The sequence below is a fragment of the Palaemon carinicauda genome, chromosome 28 (assembly GCF_036898095.1).
Source record: "Palaemon carinicauda isolate YSFRI2023 chromosome 28, ASM3689809v2, whole genome shotgun sequence".
In the NCBI taxonomy this organism is placed as follows: domain Eukaryota; kingdom Metazoa; phylum Arthropoda; class Malacostraca; order Decapoda; family Palaemonidae; genus Palaemon; species Palaemon carinicauda.
The window spans coordinates 14,476,919-14,504,150 of NC_090752.1; the positions used below are offsets into that span (position 1 = coordinate 14,476,919).

The 27,232-nt window shown below is 43.3% G+C and overlaps 1 protein-coding gene across 1 annotated transcript in view; it reads left to right on the forward strand.

Moving 5' to 3' along the window:
* Positions 1–26,711, forward strand: part of LOC137621989 (DDRGK domain-containing protein 1-like) — a 34,564-nt gene extending 7,853 nt beyond the window's left edge. The window contains exons 2-7 of the mRNA XM_068352480.1: positions 2,370–2,495; positions 13,827–13,972; positions 15,788–15,868; positions 16,156–16,338; positions 23,676–23,781; positions 26,608–26,711. Coding sequence (XP_068208581.1) covers positions 2,370–2,495; positions 13,827–13,972; positions 15,788–15,868; positions 16,156–16,338; positions 23,676–23,781; positions 26,608–26,696 — 731 coding nt within the window. The 3' untranslated portion in view covers positions 26,697–26,711. The remainder of the gene's footprint in view (positions 1–2,369; positions 2,496–13,826; positions 13,973–15,787; positions 15,869–16,155; positions 16,339–23,675; positions 23,782–26,607) is intronic.
* Positions 26,712–27,232: the final 521 nt, after the last annotated feature.

Sequence of the window (27,232 nt, forward strand, 5' to 3'; positions counted from 1 at the left end):
CTAATGTCATCAGGATTTGAACCGCTCCAATCAGCCTCTTTTAAGGACCTCACATTAAAAACTCTTTTCCTCGTGTGCTTAGCAACAGGTAAAAGAGTAAGTGAGATCCACGCCTTCAGCAGGAACATAGGTTTCACATCTGAAACGGCTACATGTTCCTTGCAGCTCGGTTTTTTGGCTAAAAACGAGCTTCCTTCCCGTCCTTGGCCTAAGTCGTTCGAGATCCCAAGCCTGTCCAACATGGTGGGGAACGAACTGGAGAGAGTACTTTGCCCAGTTAGAGCTCTTAAGTACTATCTAAGAAGGTCAAAACCATTACGAGGACAATCAGAAGCCTTATGGTGTGCTATCAAGAAGCCTTCTCTACCAATGTCTAAGAACTCAGTTTCTTACTACATCAGGCTTCTGATTAGAGAAGCAAATTCTCATCTGAAGGAAGAAGACCTTGCTTTGCTGAAGGTAAGGACACATGAAGTGAGAGCTGTGGCTACTTCAGTGGCCTTCAAACAGAACCGTTCTCTGCAGAGTGTTATGGATGCAACCTATTGGAGAAGCAAGTCAGTGTTCGCATCATTCTATCTCAAAGATGTCCAGTCGCTTTACGAGTACTGCTACACCCTGGGTCCATTCGTAGCAACGAATGCAGTAGTAGGCGAGGGCTCAGCCACTACATTCCCATAATCCCATAACTTTTTAACCTTTCTCTTGAATACTTTTTATGGGTTGTACGGTCGGCTAAGAAGCCTTCCACATCCTTGTTGATTTGGCGGGTGGTCAATTCTTTCTTGAGAAGCGCCAAGGTTAAAGGTTGTGATGAGGTCCTTTAGTATGGGTTGCAGCCCTGTATACTTTAGCACCTTTGAGTTGATTCAGCCTCCCAAGAGGAACGCTGCGCTCAGTAAGGAAGACGATCTTATTAAAGGCAGAGTAACGGTTCAAGTCGACTTCCTTACCAGGTACTTATTATTTCATTGTTATTGTGGATAACTGATTATATGAAATACGGGATACTTAGCTATCCTTTAGTCTTGTACACTGGTTTTTCACCCACCCCCCTGGGTGTGAATCAGCTACATGATTATCGGGTAAGTTTAATATTGAAAAATGTTATTTTTATTAATAAAATAAATTTTTGAATATACTTACCCGATAATCATGATTTAATCGACCCTCCCTTCCTCCCCATAGAGAACCAGTGGACCGAGGAATAATTGAGGAGGTGTCAACAAGAAGTACTTGAGTACCTGGCCACAGGTGGCGCTGGTAATTACACCCCCTTCTAGTATTGTGATAGCTGGCGTATCCCTCCATAGAATTCTGTCGGGCAACGGAGTTGACAGCTACATGATTATCGGGTAAGTATATTCAAAAATTTATTTTATTAATAAAAATAACATTTTTACCATTTAGAGGAATCAAGATATTCAGTGAGTAAAACCACTGCATTCTGGCCAGCGAGGTAAGTATCAGAAGAAAAGTTATTGAGACAAAGAGAAAAGTATACATAAATGATATTGATTTATTTTGGGTAACTTATAAAATGATATCAAGGATAGATACATCTTAACTTGGCTGGTACAGTAGTAATGAGTTAGCCTTGCTTTCATATGAGTAGCAGGTTGAGTCCTGCCTCGGGCCATGAGTTAAAGCTACTCTATTAACTGGAGAAGTTACTGCTGTGGTTGGGCATCACAGTGAGGGTTTGTTCTTGCCCAGCTGGTGTTCTGTTGAGCATCTCTTCATATAAAATTTGAACTGAAACCAGCCACCTTTAACTTAGCCTAATCTAAGGTGTAGCATCATCCTATCCAATTATGCAGTTTTTTTCTATCCCTATGTAAGCTAACTTAATCTCTTAGTTATAAATAGCCCAATTTGCTCAAATCTTTTCCTGCACAAATATTACTGTACATTGTTGTGACACTACCTTACCAAGGTTCTTATGGGTTTGGTTTGGCCTGTACAGTACAATGCACCTGATTGAACAGTGATGTCACATTTATGCCAGGTATAGTGATATCCTAAGCTGTAAGTCATGTGAAGTTAAGCAATTTATGGTTTGACAAACTGCCTTAAATGTCAATCGATATAGGGTGGGCTGCCCAAAATAATAGGTTTACATTTTTGAGCAAAGGTATTGACATAGCATTATGTTACCTTTTCAGTATTGAACTAAGTTTATATCAAGAATGTTGTTGTTCATTGAGAAAAATGTTCTTCGTAGTTCAAGTCACAGTTTATTTAAACTTAGAATTTTTTGAATAGGTATGTACTAAATTTGATTTCATTTGTTGTTGTTATGGAAATGAGTAACATCATGATTTATTTTTGGATGACTAATGATATTTGAAATTTTACCCGTTTGATAGGTGAAGCAAGGCCGGAGAGACCACGAGGACCTCGTCCTAGGCCTGTAGGTGAAGATGGAGGAATTGCTCCAAATCGTGTCATTGCCAACAGACAGGCCCGTGCTCGGATGAGGGCAGCTGCTGCACGTAAGTGAATGAGATGTGTTGTCATGTGTCTGGGATTAGAATACTTTGAGGATTATGTTTTATTTGTGTTTGATTTTGTTATTTTGTTTTGTTAATGCTCTTACTTAGCTCATCTGGGAAAACTTGCACACAAGGACATGATGATAATTGGTTCAGTAAGTCTCGTAGATTATAATAAGATGGTCTCCAAGAGTGGGTTCTGAAGTTAAACATGATTAGCCTTACAGATATCCAGTGCATGATCCCCCCACCCCTTACCAAAATTCACTAGTAATAGTGAACTATGCTCCATATGTACTGTATCAAGAATTTGTACTGTACAGCAATTTGTGCACAATAAAATACTTTAAAAAGATGAGTTAGATTATTTATATTTGATTTGGCATATATTTAGATAATTTTTTATTTATTGCACATAGTCTTATCTTTGAAAGTTCTCAAGTTCTGCAATTGACACTGTAGCCAACTTCCTCATCTTCCTTTGCTAAGATCTAAGATAAGCTTCTTTCAGTCTCCTCAGTAAAAGGCTATTGTTCAACCTTGAGCCAGGCATTTTAGCTAAAGGGCCTAGAGCTTTCTTCTTATGTGAATTGTTCATCCCCATGAGCTTTGAGCAGTTTTCTCCTTCCAGGGAATTCGAACCTCCAGCTTGGGATGTCATGAGAGGTCTCGGCTCTCTTAAGCGGTCTCCTTACACGTGAACCTTTAAGGATAGTGTCAGATAGAGATCTGATACTCAAGACTGTGTTCCTAATTACTTTGGCATAAGCGAAGAGAGTAGGCGAACTTTATGGCCTCTTGCATGTCATAAGTCATTCGTAGGGATGGAGAGTGGTTCCCTTTATGTTCATCCTGGAATTTGTGGCCAAGACCTAGAACTTAGCTGTCCATGACTCCAGGTTTGAATCCATCTTCATCTTTTCCCCCCAAGATGTGACTAGTGATCAGGATGATCTGCTTCTCTGTTCTGCAAGGGCACTTAGGCAGTTCTTAAAGAGAGCTCAGCATTTCAGATTTCAGGCCGTAGCACCAGATGCTGTTCCTCAGCAATGGTAGTGTTAGGAAAACGATATCTAAGAACGGCAGTTGAGCATACCCTGTTTCTGGATAGTGTCAGATAGAGATCTGATACTCAAGACTGTGTTCCTAATTACTTTGGCATAAGCGAAGAGAGTAGGCGAACTTTATGGCCTCTTGCATGTCATAAGTCATTCGTAGGGATGGAGAGTGGTTCCCTTTATGTTCATCCTGGAATTTGTGGCCAAGACCTAGAACTTAGCTGTCCATGACTCCAGGTTTGAATCCATCTTCATCTTTTCCCCCCAAGATGTGACTAGTGATCAGGATGATCTGCTTCTCTGTTCTGCAAGGGCACTTAGGCAGTTCTTAAAGAGAGCTCAGCATTTCAGATTTCAGGCCGTAGCACCAGATGCTGTTCCTCAGCAATGGTAGTGTTAGGAAAACGATATCTAAGAACGGCAGTTGAGCATACCCTGTTTCTGGATAGTGTCAGATAGAGATCTGATACTCAAGACTGTGTTCCTAATTACTTTGGCATAAGCGAAGAGAGTAGGCGAACTTTATGGCCTCTTGCATGTCATAAGTCATTCGTAGGGATGGAGAGTGGTTCCCTTTATGTTCATCCTGGAATTTGTGGCCAAGACCTAGAACTTAGCTGTCCATGACTCCAGGTTTGAATCCATCTTCATCTTTTCCCCCCAAGATGTGACTAGTGATCAGGATGATCTGCTTCTCTGTTCTGCAAGGGCACTTAGGCAGTTCTTAAAGAGAGCTCAGCATTTCAGATTTCAGGCCGTAGCACCAGATGCTGTTCCTCAGCAATGGTAGTGTTAGGAAAACGATATCTAAGAACGGCAGTTGAGCATACCCTGTTTCTGGAGAGACTACAGACAAACCCTATAGAATGCAGTTTCATAAAGTTAGAGATATCAGTTCCTCCATTATTATTATTAGCTAAGTTATAACCCTAGTTGGAAAAGCAAGGGCTCCAATAGGGAAAAAAAGCCCAGTGAGGAAAGGAAATAAATAAAATATTTTAAGAACAGTAACATTAAAATAAATATTTCCTATATAAACTATAAAAACTTTAACAAAACAGGAGGGAGAGAAATCAAATAGAATAGTGTGCCCGAGTATAACCTCAAGCAAGAGAACTCTAACCTAAGACAGTGGAAGACCATGGTACGGAGGCTGTGACACTACCCAAGACTAGAGAACAATGGTTTGATTTTGGAGTGGCCTTCTCTGAGGAGAGCTGTTTATCATTGCTAAAGAGTTTCTTCTACCCTTTGCCCTTGGATTTGTGGATTTGCTTATCCGGTTATTTAACAAGCTTAGCTCCATCATGGGGTCTAGTCTTGAATGAATTGTAAGAATTTCTGGTTGTTTTTCTTACGTCTTGCCCTCTCTTGGGGCACCCGTCTGAGTACCCTACCCACCTCTAGGATATGATTCACAGAAGAATAGCACCGGCTTTTCTACTTACTGATAACGCATGCAAAGTTGCTACTTCAGAAGCTTTCCAAAATAGCGGTGATGAATGGGAGTGTTTCTGTTTGTGAGTCAGCAAGGGGCTAGTTTCACATTCCCACATTAAGCAAGTGCACTCTTGGGAAGTTGTCAACACAAGGGTTTTTTTTGCAAAGTTCAATCCAGGCAGGAAGACTGTTTGAGTGAACATAGTCAGTCTACAGGGACTCAGCGTGAGGGTCAATTGTGATCCCTACATCATTGCTTCGTTGAAAAGCTTCTTACTTAAGGTCTTCACTATATGCTCAACTGGCTCATCATCAGCTTAACAAGAAACTTCTAGTAGTCCTCAGTCTCAGTTCATCTGCAGTATTCGAGGATGCCCTCCAATATCCTGGAGAATCCTTGGCGCTTACTCCTTTCCGCCCATTATTCCGTTTCGCTGATTACTTTGCAGTCAGTAGATGACATCGAGGCTCACCATGACCCTGATCTCTCCCAAGCAACCACGTGCCGATGGTATCCTGACCAGTTTTCTTTCTTCCTTCATCTGGGAAACTGCACAATCTTCGTGGTGAAGAATAGCGCTCAGCCCTCAATACAAGTTTTTCAATATTAAACTTACCCGATAATCATGTAGCTGTCAACTCCGTTGCCCGACAGAATTCTATGGAGGGATACGCCAGCTATCACAATACTAGAAGGGGGTGTACTTACCAGCGCCACCTGTGGCCAGGTACTATAGTACTTCTTGTTGACACCTCCTCAATTTTTCCTCTGTCGTGCTTCCGGCAAGACGTTCTGGGATACGCTTTTGATCTTGGAGTATTTTCACGGCTTTTGGTGAAGTATTTCTCTTTGATTTCGGCTGTCGCTTTACTGGAAACCTTCTTATATTAGCTTAGATAGCTTTTATTTAATCCTGATTAACGGTTAACGATCTTTTGCTTGATTTTGAAACCCCACTTGGCTAACTCTTTGGATTCAAGATGTCTGACATTTCACAAGCCCCCACCCATAGGCGATGTAGGTCTTGTAATAGGCGTATTCCGAAGGCCTCGGTAGATCCTCACACCGCTTGTTCTGACTGTAGGGATAGGCCCTGTCAGTTAGAAAATCGATGTGAGGAATGCGCCGGACTTTCGGAACTTGATTTTGTCCGTCTTCTGAAGTATTCAACCAAGTTAGAGAGAGGCAGAGTTAGGAGGAGTTCTTCTCACTCTTCACTTTTTTCCTCACCTCATGATCCCCTACCTTTTCCTACCCCTGTAGTGGCTACCCCCGAACCTACTATTTGCCCTCAGCCTGATATGTCTGTTGTTTTGCGTGCTATTCAGGCCTTAGGCGATAAAGTAGAGTCAGTGGTTAGCGATCATAAGTCTCTTATGGCCGAAGTCAAGGAACTTAAGGTCAAGAGTGCAGTGGGTGGTATTAGTGCCAGTGCTGTGACGAGTGCTAGTGTCAGTGCAGTGCCAAGTGCTAGTGTCAGTGCAGTGCCAAGTGCTAGTGTCAGTGTCAGTGTGGTGCGTGAGGATACTTCTGTGCGTGCCAGTCGTCCTCCCAGTCCGGGACCTCTTGCAAGCTCCCAAGCCCAGGGGAGAAGCAATGTCGAAGGGCAAAAGGGTTCAGCAGGCCTTGATCGGCGCACAGAAGTATCCTCGGTGGTTGCGGGCGTGTCTTCCAGAGACCGTCACTCCCACCTGCAGACGATTGAGCCCGTCTTTTACTCGTCCGCTGATCAATTGTCAGGGAAGAAACGCTGGACTCAGGTCTCTAGACCACTCAAACGCAGAGTCCAGTCCGCGAGTGCTCAACCGGGCTGCAGTCATTGGCTCAGCTCTGACTCGCCGCAGTCATCTGTCGACTGCACTCCGCCCAAGAGGAGTAAGGTTCTGCCGCAACAGATCTCTGCTGTTAAGGCTTTGCCTCAGCAGACCTTAGTGTCTGCCGACCCCAAGTTGGCTCTACTGCAGTCCATGCAGTCACAACTTTCAGTCTTGATGCGTGAGTGTCGGGCTGAGAAGGTTGCGCCTCCGCCTCCGCCTGCACTCGCTCCGCCTGCGCTCGCTCCGCCTGACCGCAGTACCGCCTGCCAGGCGTACGATGTTGAGCCACGTTCTGAGTTTACTGTTCCCAGTGGTGTACAGCTCCCTCCGCCTTCCTTAAGGCAACCTCAGCAATGGGATCAGGAGGCTTATACCTCTCTTCCTCCGCTTCCACTTGCTGCTCCACCATTGATGCAACACTCGGTTGAGGTACAACAACCTCTCCCATCCATGAGTCAGTCTCCTCAGCTCTCGCTGCAGCGAGCTCAACCCTCCTCAAGGCAACCACAACACCTTAGTCTTGCGCCTCAGGAGCCTCAACTCGCGAGACAATTACTGTGTTCTGCGCAGCCACTACCTCATCGCTCTCAGCCCACACCTCAGGAACCTCAACTCGTTCCTCAGGAACTTGCTACTGCGCATCCGCCTTCCGCTCAGCAAGCGCAACCCTTGAGTTCAGTCACTCATGCTAGGAGTCAGCCTCCTCCACCCATGCGCCTACCTTCTGCTACTTCTTTTGATCAGCCCTTGCAGTCTGAGCCTCAGGTGTTCCCTCAACAGAGTCTTGAAGAGGAAACCACTAATATTGTTGTTCCAGCTCGTGCTGACTCTGCCGTTCAGCATACCTTTCCGATCTCTTCGCTACACTCTGGTGATGAGGCGTCTGATGATGAGGCGGCACACCTGGATCCCTCATCAGACGTGGATGAATCCAAGTCTTCTCCGCCTTCTATTGACTTTCGTAAGGTCTTGGCTCTGTTTAGGGAGGTATACCCAGACCACTTTGTCTCTGCCATTCCACGCTCTCCGCCATCTGAGTTTTCGCTGGGCATGCAGCCAGCTAAGTCTACCTATACTAAGCTAGTCCTAGCAAGGTCCTCTAAGAGAGCGTTAAGGATCTTAGGGGAGTGGTTGCAGACTAAGCAACACCTTGGAAAGACTTCATTCATGTTTCCTCCGACTAAGCTCACCTCTAAAGCGGGCGTTTGGTATGCCACAGGAGAGGAACCAGGCTTGGGAGTACCTGCCTCTGCCCAGGCTGACTTCTCAAGTCTGGTAGACTCGCCTCGTAGAACAGCAATGAGGCGCTCTAAGGTTTGCTGGACCTTCTCAGACCTTGATCACTTCCTGAAGGGTGTTTTTAGAGCATTTGAGATGTTCAACTTCTTAGACTGGTGCCTGGGGGCCCTCAGCAAGAAGACCTCCCCTGCGGACAAAGATTCTGCCATGCTATTAATGTCCTGCATGGATAAGGCCATTAGAGATGGATCTGGCGAGCTTGCGTCGATGTTTGTGTCAGGGGTTCTTAAGAAAAGGGAACAGCTATGTACCTTCCTTTCCTCCAGCATTACACCTTGTCAAAGGTCTCAACTCCTTTTCGCTCCGCTCTCGAAGTTCCTCTTCCCCGAAGAGCTGGTTAAGGACTTGTCTGCTGCCCTGATACAAAAGGACACACATGATCTTGTAGCCTCATCGGCTCGTAAGACTAAGGTTGCTACCTCAGTCCCCAGGACTTATCGCACCCCAGTGGCTGACACTCCTGCTACGAGGTTCATACCGCCCTTTCGTGGTAGAGCCCCTAGCCGAGGAAGCTCCCGTCCAGACTCTTCCAGGAGCAAGTCTAGGAAAGGTTCCAAGGCTTCTAAAGGAAAAAACTGACTCTCCGCATCTCCAGACAGCAGTAGGAGCCAGACTCAAGAGCTTCTGGCAAGCCTGGGAAAAGAGAGGTGCAGACGCCCAGTCTGTCAGTTGGCTGAGGGAGGGTTACAGGATTCCATTCTGCCTCAAACCCCCTCTGACCACATCTCCCATCAACCTCTCTCCCAACTACAAAGAAGAGGACAAGAGGCTAGCGTTGCACCAGGAGGTGTCGCTACTTGTGCAGAAGAAGGCAGTGGTTATAGTCCGGGACCATCAATCCCCGGGCTTCTACAACCGTCTCTTTCTGGTGGCCAAGAAGACAGGAGGTTGGAGACCGGTGCTGGACGTCAGCGCGCTCAATGCGTATGTCACCAAGCAGACGTTCACGATGGAGACGACGAAGTCGGTCCTAGCAGCGGTCAGGCAGGAGGACTGGATGGTCTCGTTGGACTTGAAAGATGCCTACTTTCACGTTCCTATTCATCCAGACTCCCAACCTTTCCTGAGATTCGTTTTTGGAAAGGTTGTCTACCAATTCCAAGCCCTGTGTTTTGGCCTAATCACAGCTCCTATGGTATTCACGCATCTGATGAGGAATATAGCAAAATTCCTCCACTTATCGGACATCAGAGCCTCCCTCTACTTAGACGACTGGCTGTTGAGAGCCTCCACGAGTCGTCGCTGTCTGGAGAGTCTCAACTGGACTTTGGACTTAATCAGAGAACTGGGTCTGTTAGTCAACATAGAAAAGTCTCAGCTCATTCCCTCCCAATCCATTGTGTACCTGGGAATGGAGATTCGGAGTCAGGATTTTCGGGCTTTTCCATCGGCCCCAAGGATAAGCCAAGCCCTAGATTGCATCATGAGCATGCTGAAGAGGAGCAGTTGCTCGGTGAGACAGTGGATGAGTCTCACAGGGACCCTTTCATCACTGGCCCTGTTCGTCGAGCTAGGGAGACTCCACCTCCGCCCTCTTCAATTCCATCTTGCAGCTCATTGGGACAAGGGTTTGACTCTCGAAGCAATCTCTATCCCAGTCACCAAAGAGATGAAGACCACTCTCTTGTGGTGGAAGACCAATCTCCTTCTCAGGGAGGGCCTATCGTTGGCTATTCAGACCCCCAATCTTCATCTCTTCTCAGATGCATCGGACTCGGGCTGGGGTGCGACCTTGAACGGACGGGAATGCTCGGGAACGTGGAACGAGGAACAGGGAACGCTCCACATCAACTGCAAGGAGCTACTAGCAGTTCATTTAGCCCTGCTGAACTTCAAGTCCCTCCTGCTGGGCAAGGTGGTGGAGGTGAACTCAGACAACACCACAGCCTTAGCTTACATCTCCAAGCAAGGAGGGACCCATTCGAGGAGCCTATACGAGATCGCAAGGGACCTCCTCATTTGGTCAAGAAGTCAAAACCTCACTTTGGTCACGAGGTTCATTCAGGGCAACATGAACGTCTCAGCAGATCGCCTAAGCAGAAGGAATCAGGTCATTCCCACGGAATGGACCCTCCACAAGAGTGTGTGCAACAGACTTTGGACCTTGTGGGGTCAACCTACCATAGATCTGTTTGCCACCTCCATGACCAAGAGACTTCCGCTGTACTGTTCCCCAGTTCCAGACCCTGCAGCAGTTCATGTGGATGCTTTTCTGCTGAACTGGTCCCATCTCGACCTTTACGCATTCCCACCGTTCAAGATAATAAACAAAGTCCTGCAGAAATTCATCTCGCACGAAGGGACACGGCTGACGCTGGTTGCTCCCCTTTGGCCTGCAAGAGAATGGTTCACAGAGGTACTTCAATGGCTAGTCGACATCCCCAGGACTCTACCTCTAAGAGTGGACCTTCTACGTCAACCTCACGTAGACAGGTTGCACCCAAACCTCCACGCTCTTCGGCTGACTGCCTTCAGACTGTCGAAAGATTCGCTAGAGCTAGAGGCTTTTCGAAGGAGGCAGCCAGTGCGATTGCCAGAGCAAGAAGGGTTTCCACTCGTAGAGTCTACCAATCTAAGTGGGAAGTCTTCCGGAGCTGGTGTAGAGCCAATTCAGTATCCTCTACCAATACCTCTGTGACCCAAATAGCTGACTTCCTATTACATCTTAGGAATGAGAGATCCCTTTCAGCCCCTACGATTAAAGGGTACAGGAGTATGTTGGCTTCAGTTCTCCGCCACAGAGGTTTGGACCTTTCTTCCAACAAGGACCTTCAAGACATCCTTAAGTCTTTTGAGACTTCTAAAGAGCGTCGTCTATCCACTCCAGGCTGGAACCTAGACGTAGTCTTAAGGTTCCTTATGTCACCTAGGTTCGAACCTCTCCAGTCAGCTTCCTTCAAGGACCTTACCCTCAAGACTCTTTTTCTCGTCTGCCTTGCAACAGCTAAGAGAGTCAGTGAGGTTCATGCCTTCAGCAAGAACATTGGTTTCACGACCGAATCTGCAACATGTTCTTTTCAGCTCGGATTCCTAGCAAAGAACGAACTTCCTTCACGTCCTTGGCCTAGATCGTTTGAAATACCTAGCCTCTCCAACATGGTAGGTAACGAACTAGAGAGAGTTCTTTGCCCTGTCAGAGCTCTCAAGTATTATCTTAATAGGTCTAAACCTATTCGAGGACAGTCAGAAGCCTTATGGTGTGCCATCAAGAAACCTTCGAGGCCCATGTCCAAGAACGGGGTTTCGTATTATATAAGGCTTCTGATTAGAGAAGCCCATTCTCACTTAAAGGAGGAAGACCTTGCATTGCTGAAGGTAAGGACCCACGAAGTAAGAGCCGTAGCTACTTCGATGGCCTTTAATAAAAACCGTTCTCTGCAGAGCATAATGGATGCAACCTATTGGAGGAGCAAGTCAGTGTTTGCATCATTTTATCTTAAAGATGTCCAGTCTCTTTACGAGAACTGCTACACCCTGGGACCATTCGTAGCAGCGAGTGCAGTAGTAGGTGAGGGCTCAGCCACTACATTCCCTTAATCCCATAACCTTTTTTAACCTTTCTCTTGAATGCTTTTATTGTTGTTTTTATGGTTGTTACGGTAGGCTAAGAAGCCTTCCGCATCCTGTTGATTTGGCGGGTGGTCAATTCATTCTTGAGAAGCGCCTGGGTTAGAGGTTGTGTAGAGGTCCTTTAGTAGGGGTTGCAGCCCTATATACTTTAGCACCTTTGAGTTGATTCAGCCTCCAAGAGGAACGCTGCGCTCAGTAAGGAAGACGAACTTAAAAAAGAGGCAGAGTAACGGTTCAATTCGACTTCCTTACCAGGTACTTATTATTTCATTGTTATTTGAGATAACTGTTATATGAAATATGGGAAACTTAGCTATCCTTTAATCTTGTACACTGGTTTTCACCCACCCCCCTGGGTGTGAATCAGCTACATGATTATCGGGTAAGTTTAATATTGAAAAATGTTATTTTTATTAGTAAAATAAATTTTTGAATATACTTACCCGATAATCATGATTTAATTGACCCTCCCTTCCTCCCCATAGAGAACCAGTGGACCGAGGAAAAATTGAGGAGGTGTCAACAAGAAGTACTATAGTACCTGGCCACAGGTGGCGCTGGTAAGTACACCCCCTTCTAGTATTGTGATAGCTGGCGTATCCCTCCATAGAATTCTGTCGGGCAACGGAGTTGACAGCTACATGATTATCGGGTAAGTATATTCAAAAATTTATTTTACTAATAAAAATAACATTTTCAATGAGGCCTTAGGTCTAGACTCTTCTTGAGAATCATCTACACTCATGAGGAGCTTCTAGGGTACTGAAGTTGCAGGGAAAATATTGCAGGTTCGCAGGTCTCTCAAGTGATTTTGCTCGAACTCGAGTGATGGGTGGCAGATAGGGTTTGACGCTTGACTGTCCTCTACTAGCCTAGCCCTGATGAAGAAAGTACAAAACGGCATCTTTTGACGTGTGTCACAAGTCATTCTGAAGGAAGATCTCCATTGCCTTGCTTCAAGATTTCGTGGTCAGAACCCAGTAATGCACAGCTTCAAGCTCTTCTTCATCTCTTCCCTACAAGAAGGGCCTAACAAGGACCAGGATGCCGACTTTTCCTTTAGAAATGATGGAAATAAGAGAATAGATCCTAGAATACTGTATCTTTTTGCCTTTGTGGTACATTCAGACATGCCTTTTCTCCTGGTGGGCAGATGAATGGAGCATCTTAGATTTGAGCGAATGAAGTCGAACAGATCGGATTGATCTCAGCTGTCAAGAAGAACCTGCCATGTGCAATTTGTGAAGACAAGTTATGTAATAACAGAACTGTGTCTTCCCATTACCTATGGTAGTATATCCACCAGTATTCTTGGCTTGGTGGTAGTTGTACAACAGATTGTGTAGCAAAGTTAGCTCCTTTACAGAAGAAACATTTTGTTTAAGATAGAAGTTAGATTAATTGGCTCTTCTACCCATTCTTTTTTTCTCCATCCTTGCGGGTTCAGTAGTCGCTCCATTATCTTTTGGATCAGACACTAGATGTACGGTAGCCACATGGTTGAGAAACTATTTATAAGTTTCTCCCCCATCCTCCCAGGCAAAGGGTAGGATGGCCAAATGTATGCAACCCATTTTCATAATGACCATACATTATAGCAACATATCCTTCACACAGATACGTATATGTTTTCCTTGACCGTCTACCAGTCCCTTGTAATGACCTAATCTAACAAATGTTGTATCTTTATGACCAAGTTGTTAGAAAGTTGACAGAGGCCATCTCTTAAGCTCCTATACAGAACCAAAGTGCGTGGACATATCCCAGGACAGTAAATCAGCCATTTTGGTTCTAGACACTTTCCCCTGCCTAAGAATGTCTTCTATTAAAGGGCAAGAGTTGCATTTGTGTAGGAACAAATCGCAGGGCTTCCCCACCACCCAGGAGCAACTACAGCCACCTCATTAGTATAAACAACTTATCCAGCTTCACTGAATGTATACTCAAAGGAAAAATACAAGTTAAAAATTTTTTGGTGTTTTAAACATCTTTTGGGAACCATTACGTATTCAAGGAAAGTAACATTCGTGTAATTCCCTAATATCAGGTCAACACTTTTTATGTTGGAATAAAACTATGTATTGTATATATATATATTTTAGCATAGTTTTATAAAAAACCATGACACCTTTCATACTCTCCACAGGTCAAGAACGTCAAGAAGACTCGGACGAGGAAGTTGCTGATGATGACTCTGGTGCTGAAAATGATATCATTCTCCCTGAGGGTAAAATTGGAAAGAAGAAATTGGCTAAGCTTCAAGCTAAGGCAGAAAAGCGAGCTGCAAGAGAGGTAATTACTTTTTTTTTTTTTTTTCAGTTTAAGGATCTGTACAGTTATTTTATGGTTGAAAAGTGGGGTTTAATATTTCTTAATTACATGGATGGAGTGAAGGAAGCTCTGGGTGATAGGAGGATAGATGTGAGAGAGGCAGGAGAGCGTGCTAGAAATAGGAATGAATGGCGAGCGATTGTGACGCAGTTCCGGTAGGCCCTGCTGCTTCCTCCGGTGCCTTGGATGACCGCAGCAGTAGGGGATTCAGCGTTATGAAGCATCATTTGTGGTGGATAACGGGGTAGGGTGGGCTGTGGTACCCTAGCAGTACTAGCTGAACTTGGGCGAGTCCCTTGTCAGGCTGGGAGGAATGAAGAGAGGAGAGGTCCCCTTTTTTATTTCATTTGTTTGATGTCGGCTACCCCCCAAAATTGGGAGAATTGCCATGGTATATGTATGTATGATGATCTATTTTAGACAATAATGATAAACTCTACTTTATACAATAATAATGATTACAGTACAGTATTGTACACTTAACCCTTACATAGTGGTGCACGTCTACTGACGTAGATATGAGCTATCACGTTGGTTCCCAGCTAACGTCTATTGACGTATGTGCAGTCCCTATGAACCATGAGTGAGAAAATCTCATTTTTTTGGGGTGTATAAGGTAACATGAATTAACATACAACCCTATATCTTAGCTCTCGTTCAAACAAAGATTGTAAGTACTATACTGTACAACAAATCACCACTTGTCTTCAGCTATGAAAGTATCGGGACAGCCTGCTTGGTCCGTCGTCGGCATGTTTGCACAGACCATATGATTTAATTCGCGTGTCGTCTAACATATCAGATGTCGACAAACATTATCCAGATGTTGACTAACATTATCCAGTTATAGAAATAGGTGGAAGGTTACCAAGACAAAAGACTCGGGAAAATTATGAAGAAAGGGCACAGATGAACACTTTGACCAGGCTGGAATTCATCTAGATAGAAATTGTATGTAACAGGAATGAGTGTAGAGAAGTCATTTCACATCTGACCCAGGAGTAGCTGATGTAGAATTAAAGCGACGATACGTACTGTATATGAAACTGAGTTTGTTAGGTTTTAAAGATTTTTTAGTTTTATTGAGGCATGCTTGAAGTCCCTTTCATAGTGTGGGGGGGGAGGAGTCTTTAATAGATCCCTTGTTCCAAAATATCTTGTTTGTTAACATGTTGCCGACAAGATTTTACATGCTAATTGATGTATAACAATGAAAGAGAGGAAGGTATTATTATCATCTTTGTGAGTCTATGAGTAACAAGAAATTGTAGTTGGTAAAAGGAGTTATCACTAATTGTATCTTTGAAGATCATAATGTAAACAATAGTAATGTGCAGTTTAAAATTTTGTAAGTAACATACAATCCTTTTGTGTACCTATAATTAGAAATGAAGTTTACTATAAAGTTAAGCTCCAATACTGGGAACAAATTGTTTGATATCTGTGTGTGAACTAAGTATAGTTTACTGTGTATTGTATAGTAATTGTAACCTGAGAATCTCATTGAAAAATAAACAAAGAAATAATTTACTCTGTATATTATGGTATTGTTGTCAAGTGAGTGTTTGTTGGTTATGCATATTGATAAAGAATATGGATGAATACCGTTATTCTGGATTTGTAATAAGAAATATTTGAGTGCTGTTATTGTCCATTACTGCATATTCATCAGTATTCTTCTTTACATTGTAAGATGAAGTTTGTTAATTGATTAACAGTTTTCATGTTTAAAGGTTTATTAAAGAGCTAACTTGGTTTTTCTGTTACTTTCTTCAGGCAGATGAACGAGATCGAGAAGAGAAAAAACAACGAGACGAAAAACTCGCAGAGGAAAGACGTAAAGAAGAAGCATTAGAGGTACAGTAAACAGAAGTATTGTTCATGGAACATGGTTTTTAAATTTCAACTTTAAATACTTATAGAAAACTGAGTTTATGCTAATATTTCATTCCTTTTTTTTATTTATTTCTTTGTTTTGTCAACAAATTTATTCTTGAAAGTATGTGATAAATTAGATTTAAGTTGACCAACAATTTGGATTTGTTTAAATATTAAGATCTGACGTAATTTTAGCTATATTTTTATCCAAAGATGAAGGTTGAACAGCGCATAGAATTTAGATGTATCATACTTTTCATTAACAGGCTGAAGAAGCAGCTAAGAGAGAGGAGCAGGAGAGGCTGGAAAGAGAAGAAAGGGAGAAACGTGAGTTGGAGGAATATATGGCCATGAAAGCTCAGTTTGAAGTTGAAGAAGAAGGCTTTGATGAAAATGCTGATGAAGATGCAGAAAAGAATCTGCTTCAGGAGTTTGTTAAGTTCGTAAAGGTAAGGCATTGGCTCTTTGGTCATTACAAATTGCCTAATTTTCAATATTAAACTTACCCGATAATCATGTAGCTGTCAACTCCGTTGCCCGACAGAATTCTATGGAGGGATACGCCAGCTATCACAATACTAGAAGGGGGTGTACTTACCAGCGCCACCTGTGGCCAGGTACTCAAGTACTTCTTGTTGACACCTCCTCAATTATTCCTCTGTCGTGCTTCCGGCAAGACGTTCTGGGATACGCTTATGATCTTCGAGTATTTTCACGGCTAATTGGTGAAGTATTCTCTCAGATTTCGGCTGTCGCTTTACTGGAAACCTTCTTATATTAGCTAGATAGCTTTTATATAGTCCTGATTAACGGTTAACGATCTTTTGCTTGATTTTGGAACCCCCTTTGGCTAACTCTTTGGATTCAAGATGTCTGACATTTTGCAAGCCCCCTCCCATAGACGATGTAGGTCTTGCAATAGGCGTATTCCGAAGGCCTCGGTAGATCCTCACACCGCTTGTTCTGACTGTAGGGACAGGCCCTGTCAGTTAGAAAATCGATGTGAGGAATGCGCCGGACTTTCGGAACTGGAATTTGTCCGTCTTTTGAAATATTCAACTAAGTTAGAGAGAGGTAGAGTTAGGAGGAGTTCTTCTCACTCTTCACTTTTTTCCTCACCTCATGATCCCCTACCTTTTCCTACCCCTGTAGTGGCTACCCCCGAACCTACTGTTTGCCCTCCGCCTGATATGTCTGTTGTTTTGCGTGCTATTCAGGCCTTAGGCGATAAAGTAGAGTCAGTGGTAAGTGATCATAAGTCTCTGATGGCCGAAGTCAAGGAACTTAAGGTCAAGAGTGCAGTGGGTGGAATTAGTGCCAGTGCTGTGACGAGTGCTAGTGTCAGTGCAGTGCCAAGTGCTAGTGTCAGTGCCAGTGTGGTGCGTGAGGATACTTCTGTGCGAGCCAGTCGTCCTCCCAGTCCGGGACCTCTTGCAAGCTCCCAAGCCCAGGGGAGAAGCAATGTCGAAGGGCATAAGGGTTCGGCAGGCCTTGTTAGGCGCACAGAAGTATCCTCGGTGGTTGCGGGCGTGTCTTCCAAAGACCGTCACTCCCACCTGCAGACAATTGAGCCCGTCTTTTTCTCGTCCGCTGATCAACTGTCAGGGAAGAAACGTTGGTCTCAGGTCTCGAGACCACTTAAACGCAGAGTCCAGTCCGCGAGTGCTCAGCCAGGTTGCAGTCATTGGCTCAGCTCTGACTCGCCGCAGTCATCTGTCGACTGCACTCCGCCCAAGAGGAGTAAGGTTCTGCCACAACAGAGCTCGACTGTTAAGGCTTTACCTCAGCCTACTGTAGTTTCTGCCGACCCCAAGTGGACTCTTCTTCAGTCCATGCAAGCACAGCTTTCGGACTTGATGCGTGAGTGTCGGGCTGAGAGTGTTGCGCCTCCGCCTCCGCCTACACTCCCTCCGCCTGCGCTCGCTCCGCCTGCGCTCGCTCCGCCTGCGCTCGCTCCGCCTGATCGCAGTACCACCTGCCAGGCGTACGATGTTGAGCCTCGTTCTGAGTTTGCTGTTCCCAATGGTGTTCAGCCTCCGCCTTCTTTAAGGCAACCTTTACAATGGGATCAGGAGGATTATACCTCTCTTCCTCCGCCTCCACTTGCTGCTCCACCAGTGGTGCAACACTCGGTTGAGGTACAACAACCTCTCCCGTCCATGAGTCAGTCTCCTCAGCTCTCGCTGCAGCGAGCTCAACCCTCCACAAGGCAAGCACCACTACACCTTAGCCTTGCGCCTCAGGAGCCTCAGCTTGCGAGACATTTACCTTGTTCTGCGCAGCCTCTACCTCATCGCGCTCCGCTCACACCACAGGAACAGGAACTTGCTACTCCACTTCCGCCAACAGCTCAGCAAGCGCAACCCTTGGGTTCAACCAGGAGTCAGCCTCCTCCACCCATGCGCCTTCCTTCTGCTTCGTCTTTTATTCAGCCTTTGCAGTCTGAGCCTCAGGTTTTCCCTCAACAGTTACTTGAAGAGGAAACCACTAATATTGTTCCTACTCGTTCTGACTCTGCTGTTCAGCATTCTTGTCCGATCTCTTCGCTACACTCTGGTGATGAGGCGTCTGATGATGAGGAGGCACACCTGGATCCCTCGTCAGACGTGGATGAATCCAAGCCTTCTCCACAGTCTATTGACTTTCGTAAGGTCTTGGCTCTGCTTAGGGAGGTTTACCCAGACCACTTTGTCTCTGCTATTCCCCGCTCTCCGCCATCTGAGTTTTCGCTGGGCATACAACAAGCTAAGTCCACCTATACTAAGCTAGTCCTAGCAAGGTCCTCTAAGAGAGCGTTAAGGATCTTAGGGGAGTGGCTGCAGACTAAGCAACACCTTGGCAAAACTTCTTTCATGTTCCCTCCGACTAAGCTCACTTCGAAAGCGAGCGTTTGGTATGCCACAGGAGAAGCACCAGGCTTGGGAGTACCTGCCTCTGCCCAGGCTGACTTCTCAAGTCTGGTAGACTCGCCTCGGAGAACTGCAATGAGGCGCTCTAAGGTTTGCTGGACCTTCTCAGACCTTGATCACTTACTGAAGGGAGTATTTAGAGCATTTGAGATGTTCAACTTTCTAGACTGGTGCCTGGGGGCCCTCAGCAAGAAGACCTCTCCTGCGGACAAGGATTCTGCCATGCTATTAATGTCCTGCATGGATAAGGCCATTAGGGATGGATCTGGTGAGCTTGCGTCGATGTTTGTATCAGGGGTTTTGAAGAAAAGGGAACAGCTGTGTACCTTCCTTTCCTCCAGCATTACGCCTTGTCAAAGGTCACAACTCCTTTTTGCTCCGCTCTCGAAGTTCCTCTTCCCCGAAGAGCTGGTTAAGGACTTGTCTGCTGCCCTGATACAAAAGGACACACACGATCTTGTAGCCTCATCGGCTCGTAAGTCTAAGGTTGCTACCTCAGTCCCCAAGACTTATCGCTCCCCAGTGGCTGATACCCCTGCTACGAGGTTCATACCGCCCTTTCGTGGTAGAGCCCCCAGCCGAGGAAGCTCCCGTCCAGACTCTTACAGGAGCAAGTCTAGGAAAGGCTTCAAGACATCTAAAGGAAAAAACTGACTCTCCGCATCTCCAGACAGCAGTAGGAGCCAGACTCAAGATCTTCTGGCGAGCCTGGGAGAAGAGAGGTGCAGACGCCCAGTCTGTCAGTTGGCTGAGGGACGGTTACAGGATTCCATTCTGCCTCAAACCACCTCTGACCACATCTCCCATCAACCTCTCTCCCAACTACAAAGAAGAGGACAAGAGGCTAGCATTGCACCAGGAGGTGTCGCTACTTGTGCAGAAGAAGGCAGTGGTTATAGTCCGGGACCATCAATCCCCGGGCTTCTACAACCGTCTCTTTCTTGTGGCCAAGAAGACAGGAGGTTGGAGACCGGTGCTGGACGTCAGCGCGCTCAACGCGTATGTCACCAAGCAGACGTTCACGATGGAGACGACGAAGTCGGTCCTAGCAGCGGTCAGACAGGAGGACTGGATGGTCTCGTTGGACTTGAAAGATGCCTACTTTCACGTTCCGATTCATCCAGACTCCCAACCTTTCCTGAGATTCGTTTTTGGAAAGGTTGTCTACCAATTCCAAGCCCTGTGTTTTGGCCTAAGCACAGCTCCTATGGTGTTCACTCATCTGATGAGGAATATAGCAAAATTCCTACACTTATCGGACATCAGAGCCTCCCTCTACTTAGACGACTGGCTGTTGAGAGCCTCCACGAGTCGTCGCTGTCTGGAGAATCTCAACTGGACTTTGGACTTAATCAGACAACTGGGTCTTTTAGTCAACATAGAAAAGTCTCAGCTCATTCCCTCCCAATCCATTGTGTACCTGGGAATGGAGATTCGGAGTCAGGATTTTCGGGCTTTTCCATCGGCCCCCAGGATAAGCCAAGCCCTAGAGTGCATCATGAGCATGCTGAAGAGGAGCAGTTGCTCGGTGAGACAGTGGATGAGTCTCACAGGGACCCTTTCATCACTGGCCCTGTTCGTCGAGCTAGGGAGACTCCACCTCCGCCCTCTTCAATTCCATCTTGCAGCTCATTGGGACAAGGGTTCGACTCTCGAAGCAGTCTCTATCCCAGTCACCCAAGAGATGAAGACCACTCTCCTGTGGTGGAAGAACAATCTCCTTCTCAGGGAGGGCCTATCGTTGGCTATTCAGACCCCCAATCTTCATCTCTTCTCAGATGCATCGGACTCGGGCTGGGGTGCGACCTTGAACGGACGGGAATGCTCGGGAACGTGGAACGAGGAACAGGGATTGCTCCACATCAACTGCAAGGAGCTACTAGCAGTTCATTTAGCCCTGCTGAACTTCAAGTCCCTCCTGCTAGGCAAAGTGGTGGAGGTGAACTCAGACAACACCACAGCCTTGGCTTACATCTCCAAGCAAGGAGGGACCCATTCGAGGAGCCTATTCGAGATCGCAAGGGACCTCCTCATTTGGTCAAGAGGTCTAAACCTCACTCTGGTCACGAGGTTCATTCAGGGCAATATGAACGTCTCAGCAGATCGCCTAAGCAGAAGGAATCAGGTCATTCCCACGGAATGGACCCTCCACAAGAGTGTGTGCAACAGACTTTGGACCTTGTGGGGTCAACCTACCATAGATCTGTTTGCCACCTCCATAACCAAGAGACTTCCGCTGTACTGTTCCCCTGTTCCAGACCCTGCAGCAGTTCATGTGGATGCTTTTCTACTGAACTGGTCCCATCTCGACCTTTACGCATTCCCACCGTTCAAGATAATAAACAAAGTTCTGCAGAAATTCATCTCGCACGAAGGGACACGGCTGACGCTGGTTGCTCCCCTTTGGCCTGCAAGAGAATGGTTCACAGAGGTACTTCAATGGCTAGTCGACATCCCCAGGACTCTACCTCTAAGAGTGGACCTTCTACGTCAACCTCACGTAGACAGGTTGCACCCAAACCTCCACGCTCTTCGGCTGACTGCCTTCAGACTGTCGAAAGATTCGCTAGAGCTAGAGGCTTTTCGAAGGAGGCAGCCAGTGCGATTGCCAGAGCAAGAAGGGTTTCCACTCGTAGAGTCTACCAATCTAAGTGGGAAGTCTTCCGAAGCTGGTGTAGAGCCAATTCAATATCCTCTACCAATACCTCTGTGACCCAAATAGCTGACTTCCTTCTACATCTTAGGAATGAGAGATCCCTTTCAGCCCCTACGATTAAAGGGTATAGGAGTATGTTGGCTTCAGTTCTCCGCCACAGAGGTTTGGACCTTTCTTGCAACAAGGACCTTCAAGACATTCTTAAGTCTTTTGAGACGTCTAAAGAGCGTCGTCTATCCACTCCAGGCTGGAACCTAGACGTAGTCTTAAGGTTCCTTATGTCATCTAGGTTCGAACCTCTCCAGTCAGCTTCCTTCAAGGACCTTACCCTCAAGACTCTTTTTCTCGTCTGCCTTGCAACAGCTAAGAGAGTCAGTGAGGTTCATGCCTTCAGCAAGAACATTGGTTTCACGACCGAATCTGCAACATGTTCTTTTCAGCTCGGATTCCTAGCAAAGAACGAACTTCCTTCACGTCCTTGGCCTAGATCGTTTGAAATACCTAGCCTCTCCAACATGGTAGGTAACGAACTAGAGAGAGTTCTTTGCCCTGTCAGAGCTCTCAAATATTATCTTAAGAGGTCTAAACCTATTCGAGGACAGTCAGAAGCCTTATGGTGTGCCATCAAGAAACCTTCGAGGCCCATGTCCAAGAACGGGGTTTCGTATTATATAAGGCTTCTGATTAGAGAAGCCCATTCTCACTTAAAGGAGGAAGACCTTGCATTGCTGAAGGTAAGGACCCACGAAGTAAGAGCCGTAGCTACTTCGATGGCCTTTAATAAAAACCGTTCTCTGCAGAGCATAATGGATGCAACCTATTGGAGGAGCAAGTCAGTGTTTGCATCATTTTATCTTAAAGATGTCCAGTCTCTTTACGAGAACTGCTACACCCTGGGACCATTCGTAGCAGCGAGTGCAGTAGTAGGTGAGGGCTCAGCCACTACATTCCCTTAATCCCATAACCTTTTTTTAACCTTTCTCTTGAATGCTTTTATTGTTGTTTTTATGGTTGTTACGGTAGGCTAAGAAGCCTTCCGCATCCTTTTGATTTGGCGGGTGGTCTATTCATTCTTGAGAAGCGCCTGGGTTAGAGGTTTTGTAGAGGTCCTTTAGTAGGGGTTGCAACCCTATATACTTTAGCACCTTTGGGTTGATTCAGCCTCCAAGAGGAACGCTGCGCTCAGTAAGGAAGACGAACTTAAAAAAGAGGCAGAGTAACGGTTCAATTCGACTTCCTTACCAGGTACTTATTATTTCATTGTTATTTGAGATAACTGTTATATGAAATATGGGATACTTAGCTATCCTTTAATCTTGTACACTGGTTTTCACCCACCCCCCTGGGTGTGAATCAGCTACATGATTATCGGGTAAGTTTAATATTGAAAAATGTTATTTTTATTAATAAAATAAATTTTTGAATATACTTACCCGATAATCATGATTTAATCGACCCTCCCTTCCTCCCCATAGAGAACCAGTGGACCGAGGAATAATTGAGGAGGTGTCAACAAGAAGTACTTGAGTACCTGGCCACAGGTGGCGCTGGTAAGTACACCCCCTTCTAGTATTGTGATAGCTGGCGTATCCCTCCATAGAATTCTGTCGGGCAACGGAGTTGACAGCTACATGATTATCGGGTAAGTATATTCAAAAATTTATTTTATTAATAAAAATAACATTTTTCAAAGTATTTAAGCTGATTATTTATATAGTACAGTGGTTGGATCTTTTAACTTTAATTGTATGTCTATAGCATCCTGAAATATGGATTTTAATGAATTTGAAACGGTTGGACTAAAGTGAGCTGAATATCTGCTTTTAGTAAGTATGTACTGGGTGGGCCAAAAGTAGGGTTACAGTTAACACTTACACATTTTATATTTAGTAGACATGTAGACATTTATTTACATACATTTGTATTTATAACAAAATACATATACTGCATAATATTTCGAAGAAATGAGTAAGTAGCATAGAATAAGAATTCAGTATTATATTTTATAATTTAAATCTAAAACATTATTGTGAAGGTGAAAAAGATAATGAAGTAACTGTAACCCTACTTTTGGCTCACCCTGTAATATAACATAAATTGCAATGCAACAGATAGTATAGTAGTTGCACTAAAATCTTCCAAGATCAGATGGTTCATTGCAGCTTTATCATACTTATAGATTTTTTATCTTAAACTAAATATGCTCTTATTTTCTCTTCAGTCTAACAAGGTTGTTGTTTTGGAGGACTTGGCTGCAAAATTCCAAATGAAAACACAGGATTGCATCAAGAGGGTATCAGAATTGCAGAAATCAAAAACACTGACAGGTAAATACAAATGGTTATTAGTACAAATTTCCTAGTTACACATATGTGGATAGCATTTTTAACTATTATCTCTTAAATTTGAAACATTAACTGGAAATTATATCTGAACTTAATTCTATTTGAGGTATATGTGCTGCTACTGGACTCCATAAAATTAATTGATTTTGAGTGATGAAAGGTGTCCAGGTAATTTTTGGTACCTTGCATTTGATGTGTGTTTCCCTATGGTGTTAAAGTTGGTTGTATTATTTGAATGTGTACTCTGTAAAAGTACATAATTTCATATTTCTTAGCACAAAGTAGTATAAATTTTTTCTGAAATTCTGAACAAACATGCTTAGCTTTGAAAACACCTTTGATATACTGCACATATACTCTAGAGCCTCCAATAAATGTATTAAGTGCAAAAGAAGCTCACAGATAAGAAATTGCTTAAAACAAGTTGACCAAGTACAATAGAAGACTCGGTGCAATAGATACGACACACCAAGTTTTTCACTTGGCGAGAGTTTAACCTCTTAGAAGGCGTGGTATTTTAAGCCAACTGGTTTGCTGGAAGGGAGGAATATAGGGGAAAGAGGGAGAGAAAACATTTGCCGTAATTTTCAGGTTAAGAAGCTCATGTTTCGAGTACTGTATATTATCAATGTAATTTGTAAGTATCAGGGAAATAGATTTAATGAAATTTTCTTACGTTGGTTTTGAATACAAAGGTTGTTCATTATTTCATTGATGTCTTAAACTGTTCTTTATCCCGATTTTCTCTTAAAATTGTCAATCAGAGCTCATCTACATTTTCTCTAATGGATATTTTGTCTAATTTGACATTTTCAAGACATTGTGAAAGTAGCAGTTTGTACAAGGTCTTTTAATGGTAAAATTCAACAAAGTTGAACTTGGGAGATTTTTTTTATTTAACATTGACTAAAAGAATGACTTTACATTTTAGCCTAAATGAGCTGTAATTTTTACAGTGCAGAATTAGAAATGGACAAAAACAAAGGAATTTTCCATGATCTTGAGTACAGATATATGTTTTTTTTTCACCCTAGCTGCACTTCTTCATTAACTATACCTTGATGAAATATTCACCTCATTTAAGTTTAAACCTTTCATGCAAGCCATGCTAGAGTCAAGAAATACATTTGAGTTGATTGGTCTCATTAAACTACTTTATAAAGTATAAATAAAGTATAAGTAAGAAATGTATTAGGTTTTATGAAGTGAAGAGAACCTGTGAGAACTTGAAATAAGAAAGCTTAGGTTAGAAATGTACTTCTATCACCTCTATTTTGAATGGATTAATGATTAGAAGTTATTTGGTATCAACCCAGTTTCTTGGAGTTCTGAATGGCCTTCCAGGCCCCATCCCAGGCCCCAGTACAGAGGCTTTTAACCCCAATTCATAGATTTAATCCAATAACAGGAGTGGTCATTGTCAAGCTTTATTTTGAACGTTCACAAGAGCTGTATTATTATTATTATTATTACTATCCAAGCTACAACCCTAGTTGGAAAAGCAAGATGCTATAAGCCCAAGGGCTCCAACAGGGAAAAATAGCGCAGTGAGGAAAGGAAATAAGGAAATAAATAAATGAAGAGAACAAATTAACAATAAATCATTCTAAAAATAGTAACAACGTCAAAACATACATGTCATATATGAACTATTAACAACATCAAAAACAAATATGTCATAAATAAACTATAAAAAGACTCATGTCCGCCTGGACAACAAAAAAGCATTTGCTCCAACTTTGAACTTTTGAAGTTCTACTGATTCAACTACCCGATTAGGAAGATCATTCCACAACTTGGTAACAGCTGGAATAAAACTTCTAGAGTACTGCGTATGGCTATTTGGAAAAATGTAGCTTATCTTCTGAGGTGTTTGTTTTATAATGTCTACCAGAAAAAATATTTTGTCATTTTCAGTTAATTAAAAGTTTTATGAAAATTAATTTTTAACATTTCCAAGGATAAATGTATTGGTATTCACACACGGACTTATCAAATAGGTTATCAATGATTAATGTATTTTGTGCACTATGCCTTGATATGTTTATTAAAATTTGATGGATTTGATTACAGTACATGTATTCCATTGAATTAATTAACTATCCAAATAACTAGTATACTTTAAAGCTTTTATGGAGTTTTTCATATCTATAAGACTGTTGTTGGTTCTTATCTTCTTATTGCACTATACATAACAAAGTGAAGAAGTTGATTGGAAAATTTTATGTTGAGTCTGGTATAAACTTTCATGACTTAAGTCTTTAGTTTATTATTGCATTATTTAATATTTTCATAGTGTTAAACGGCATATACATTTATCATTATTGTGTGTAACTCTTGTTCTTCAATCTTTTTTTAATATTTTTATTTCAAGTTTATTTCCTTTTTATGTTTTATAATTTTTTTCCACCAATTCTTGCTGATGTCCAGTCCTAGCACATATATCTTGAATTCCCCTCATAGAGTACTGTATATGAATAAAAAGACCTACACTATTAGCCAATATATCTTGATACCGTTGAAGTGTGGACTGATAATTCTTGAATGGTTATAGCTATATAGACTATGCTGAAATTCTCTCTTCCAAAATTGTTTATAGAGTTAGGAGTACTTGATTTTAACAACATACTGTATTTTTTTTATTTTCAGGTGTTATTGATGACCGTGGTAAATTTATTTATATTAGTCAAGAGGAGTTGGAAGGAGTTGCCAAATTTATCAGACAGCGTGGAAGATGAAATTCTCGCTCTTCCAAAATTGTTTTTAGACTTATGAGTATTTAATTTTAACAAAAATTTTTTCTTCCAGGTGTTATTGATGACCGTGGTAAATTTATTTATATTAGTCAAGAAGAGTTGGAAGGAGTTGCCAAATTTATCAGACAGCGTGGAAGATGAAATTCTCGCTCTTCCAAAATTGTTTTTAGACTTATGAGTATTTAATTTTAACAACATATTTTTTTCTTCCAGGTGTTATTGATGACCGTGGTAAATTTATTTATATTAGTCAAGAGGAGTTGGAAGGAGTTGCCAAATTTATCAGACAGCGTGGGAGAATCTCCATTGCAGACTTGGCAGAGTCCTCTCACAGTTTGATCACACTTACTCCAGAGACGTGTCCTAGCTAGCTACTTAAAACTTTTATTCTATATTTTTAAATTAAGAATGGTGATATTACTTCAGGTTGTTGAGGTTAACAGATCAGTATTTGTTTTTAGGAAAGCTTTACTAATAAACTTGCTTTGATTTTTTTTTTGAAATCTTTTAAAAAGATCTTTCTCATATTGTTAGACTTAATATCTAAGTCATTGATAGTTATGCTTTGTGAAAAGCAATTATTGTGCAATATTTACGCACCATTTCAATCATGAGTGAAAAGAAGAATTTGAGTAGTGCAATTTTGTTGGATTATTGTATTTCCGAAAAAGGTAGAA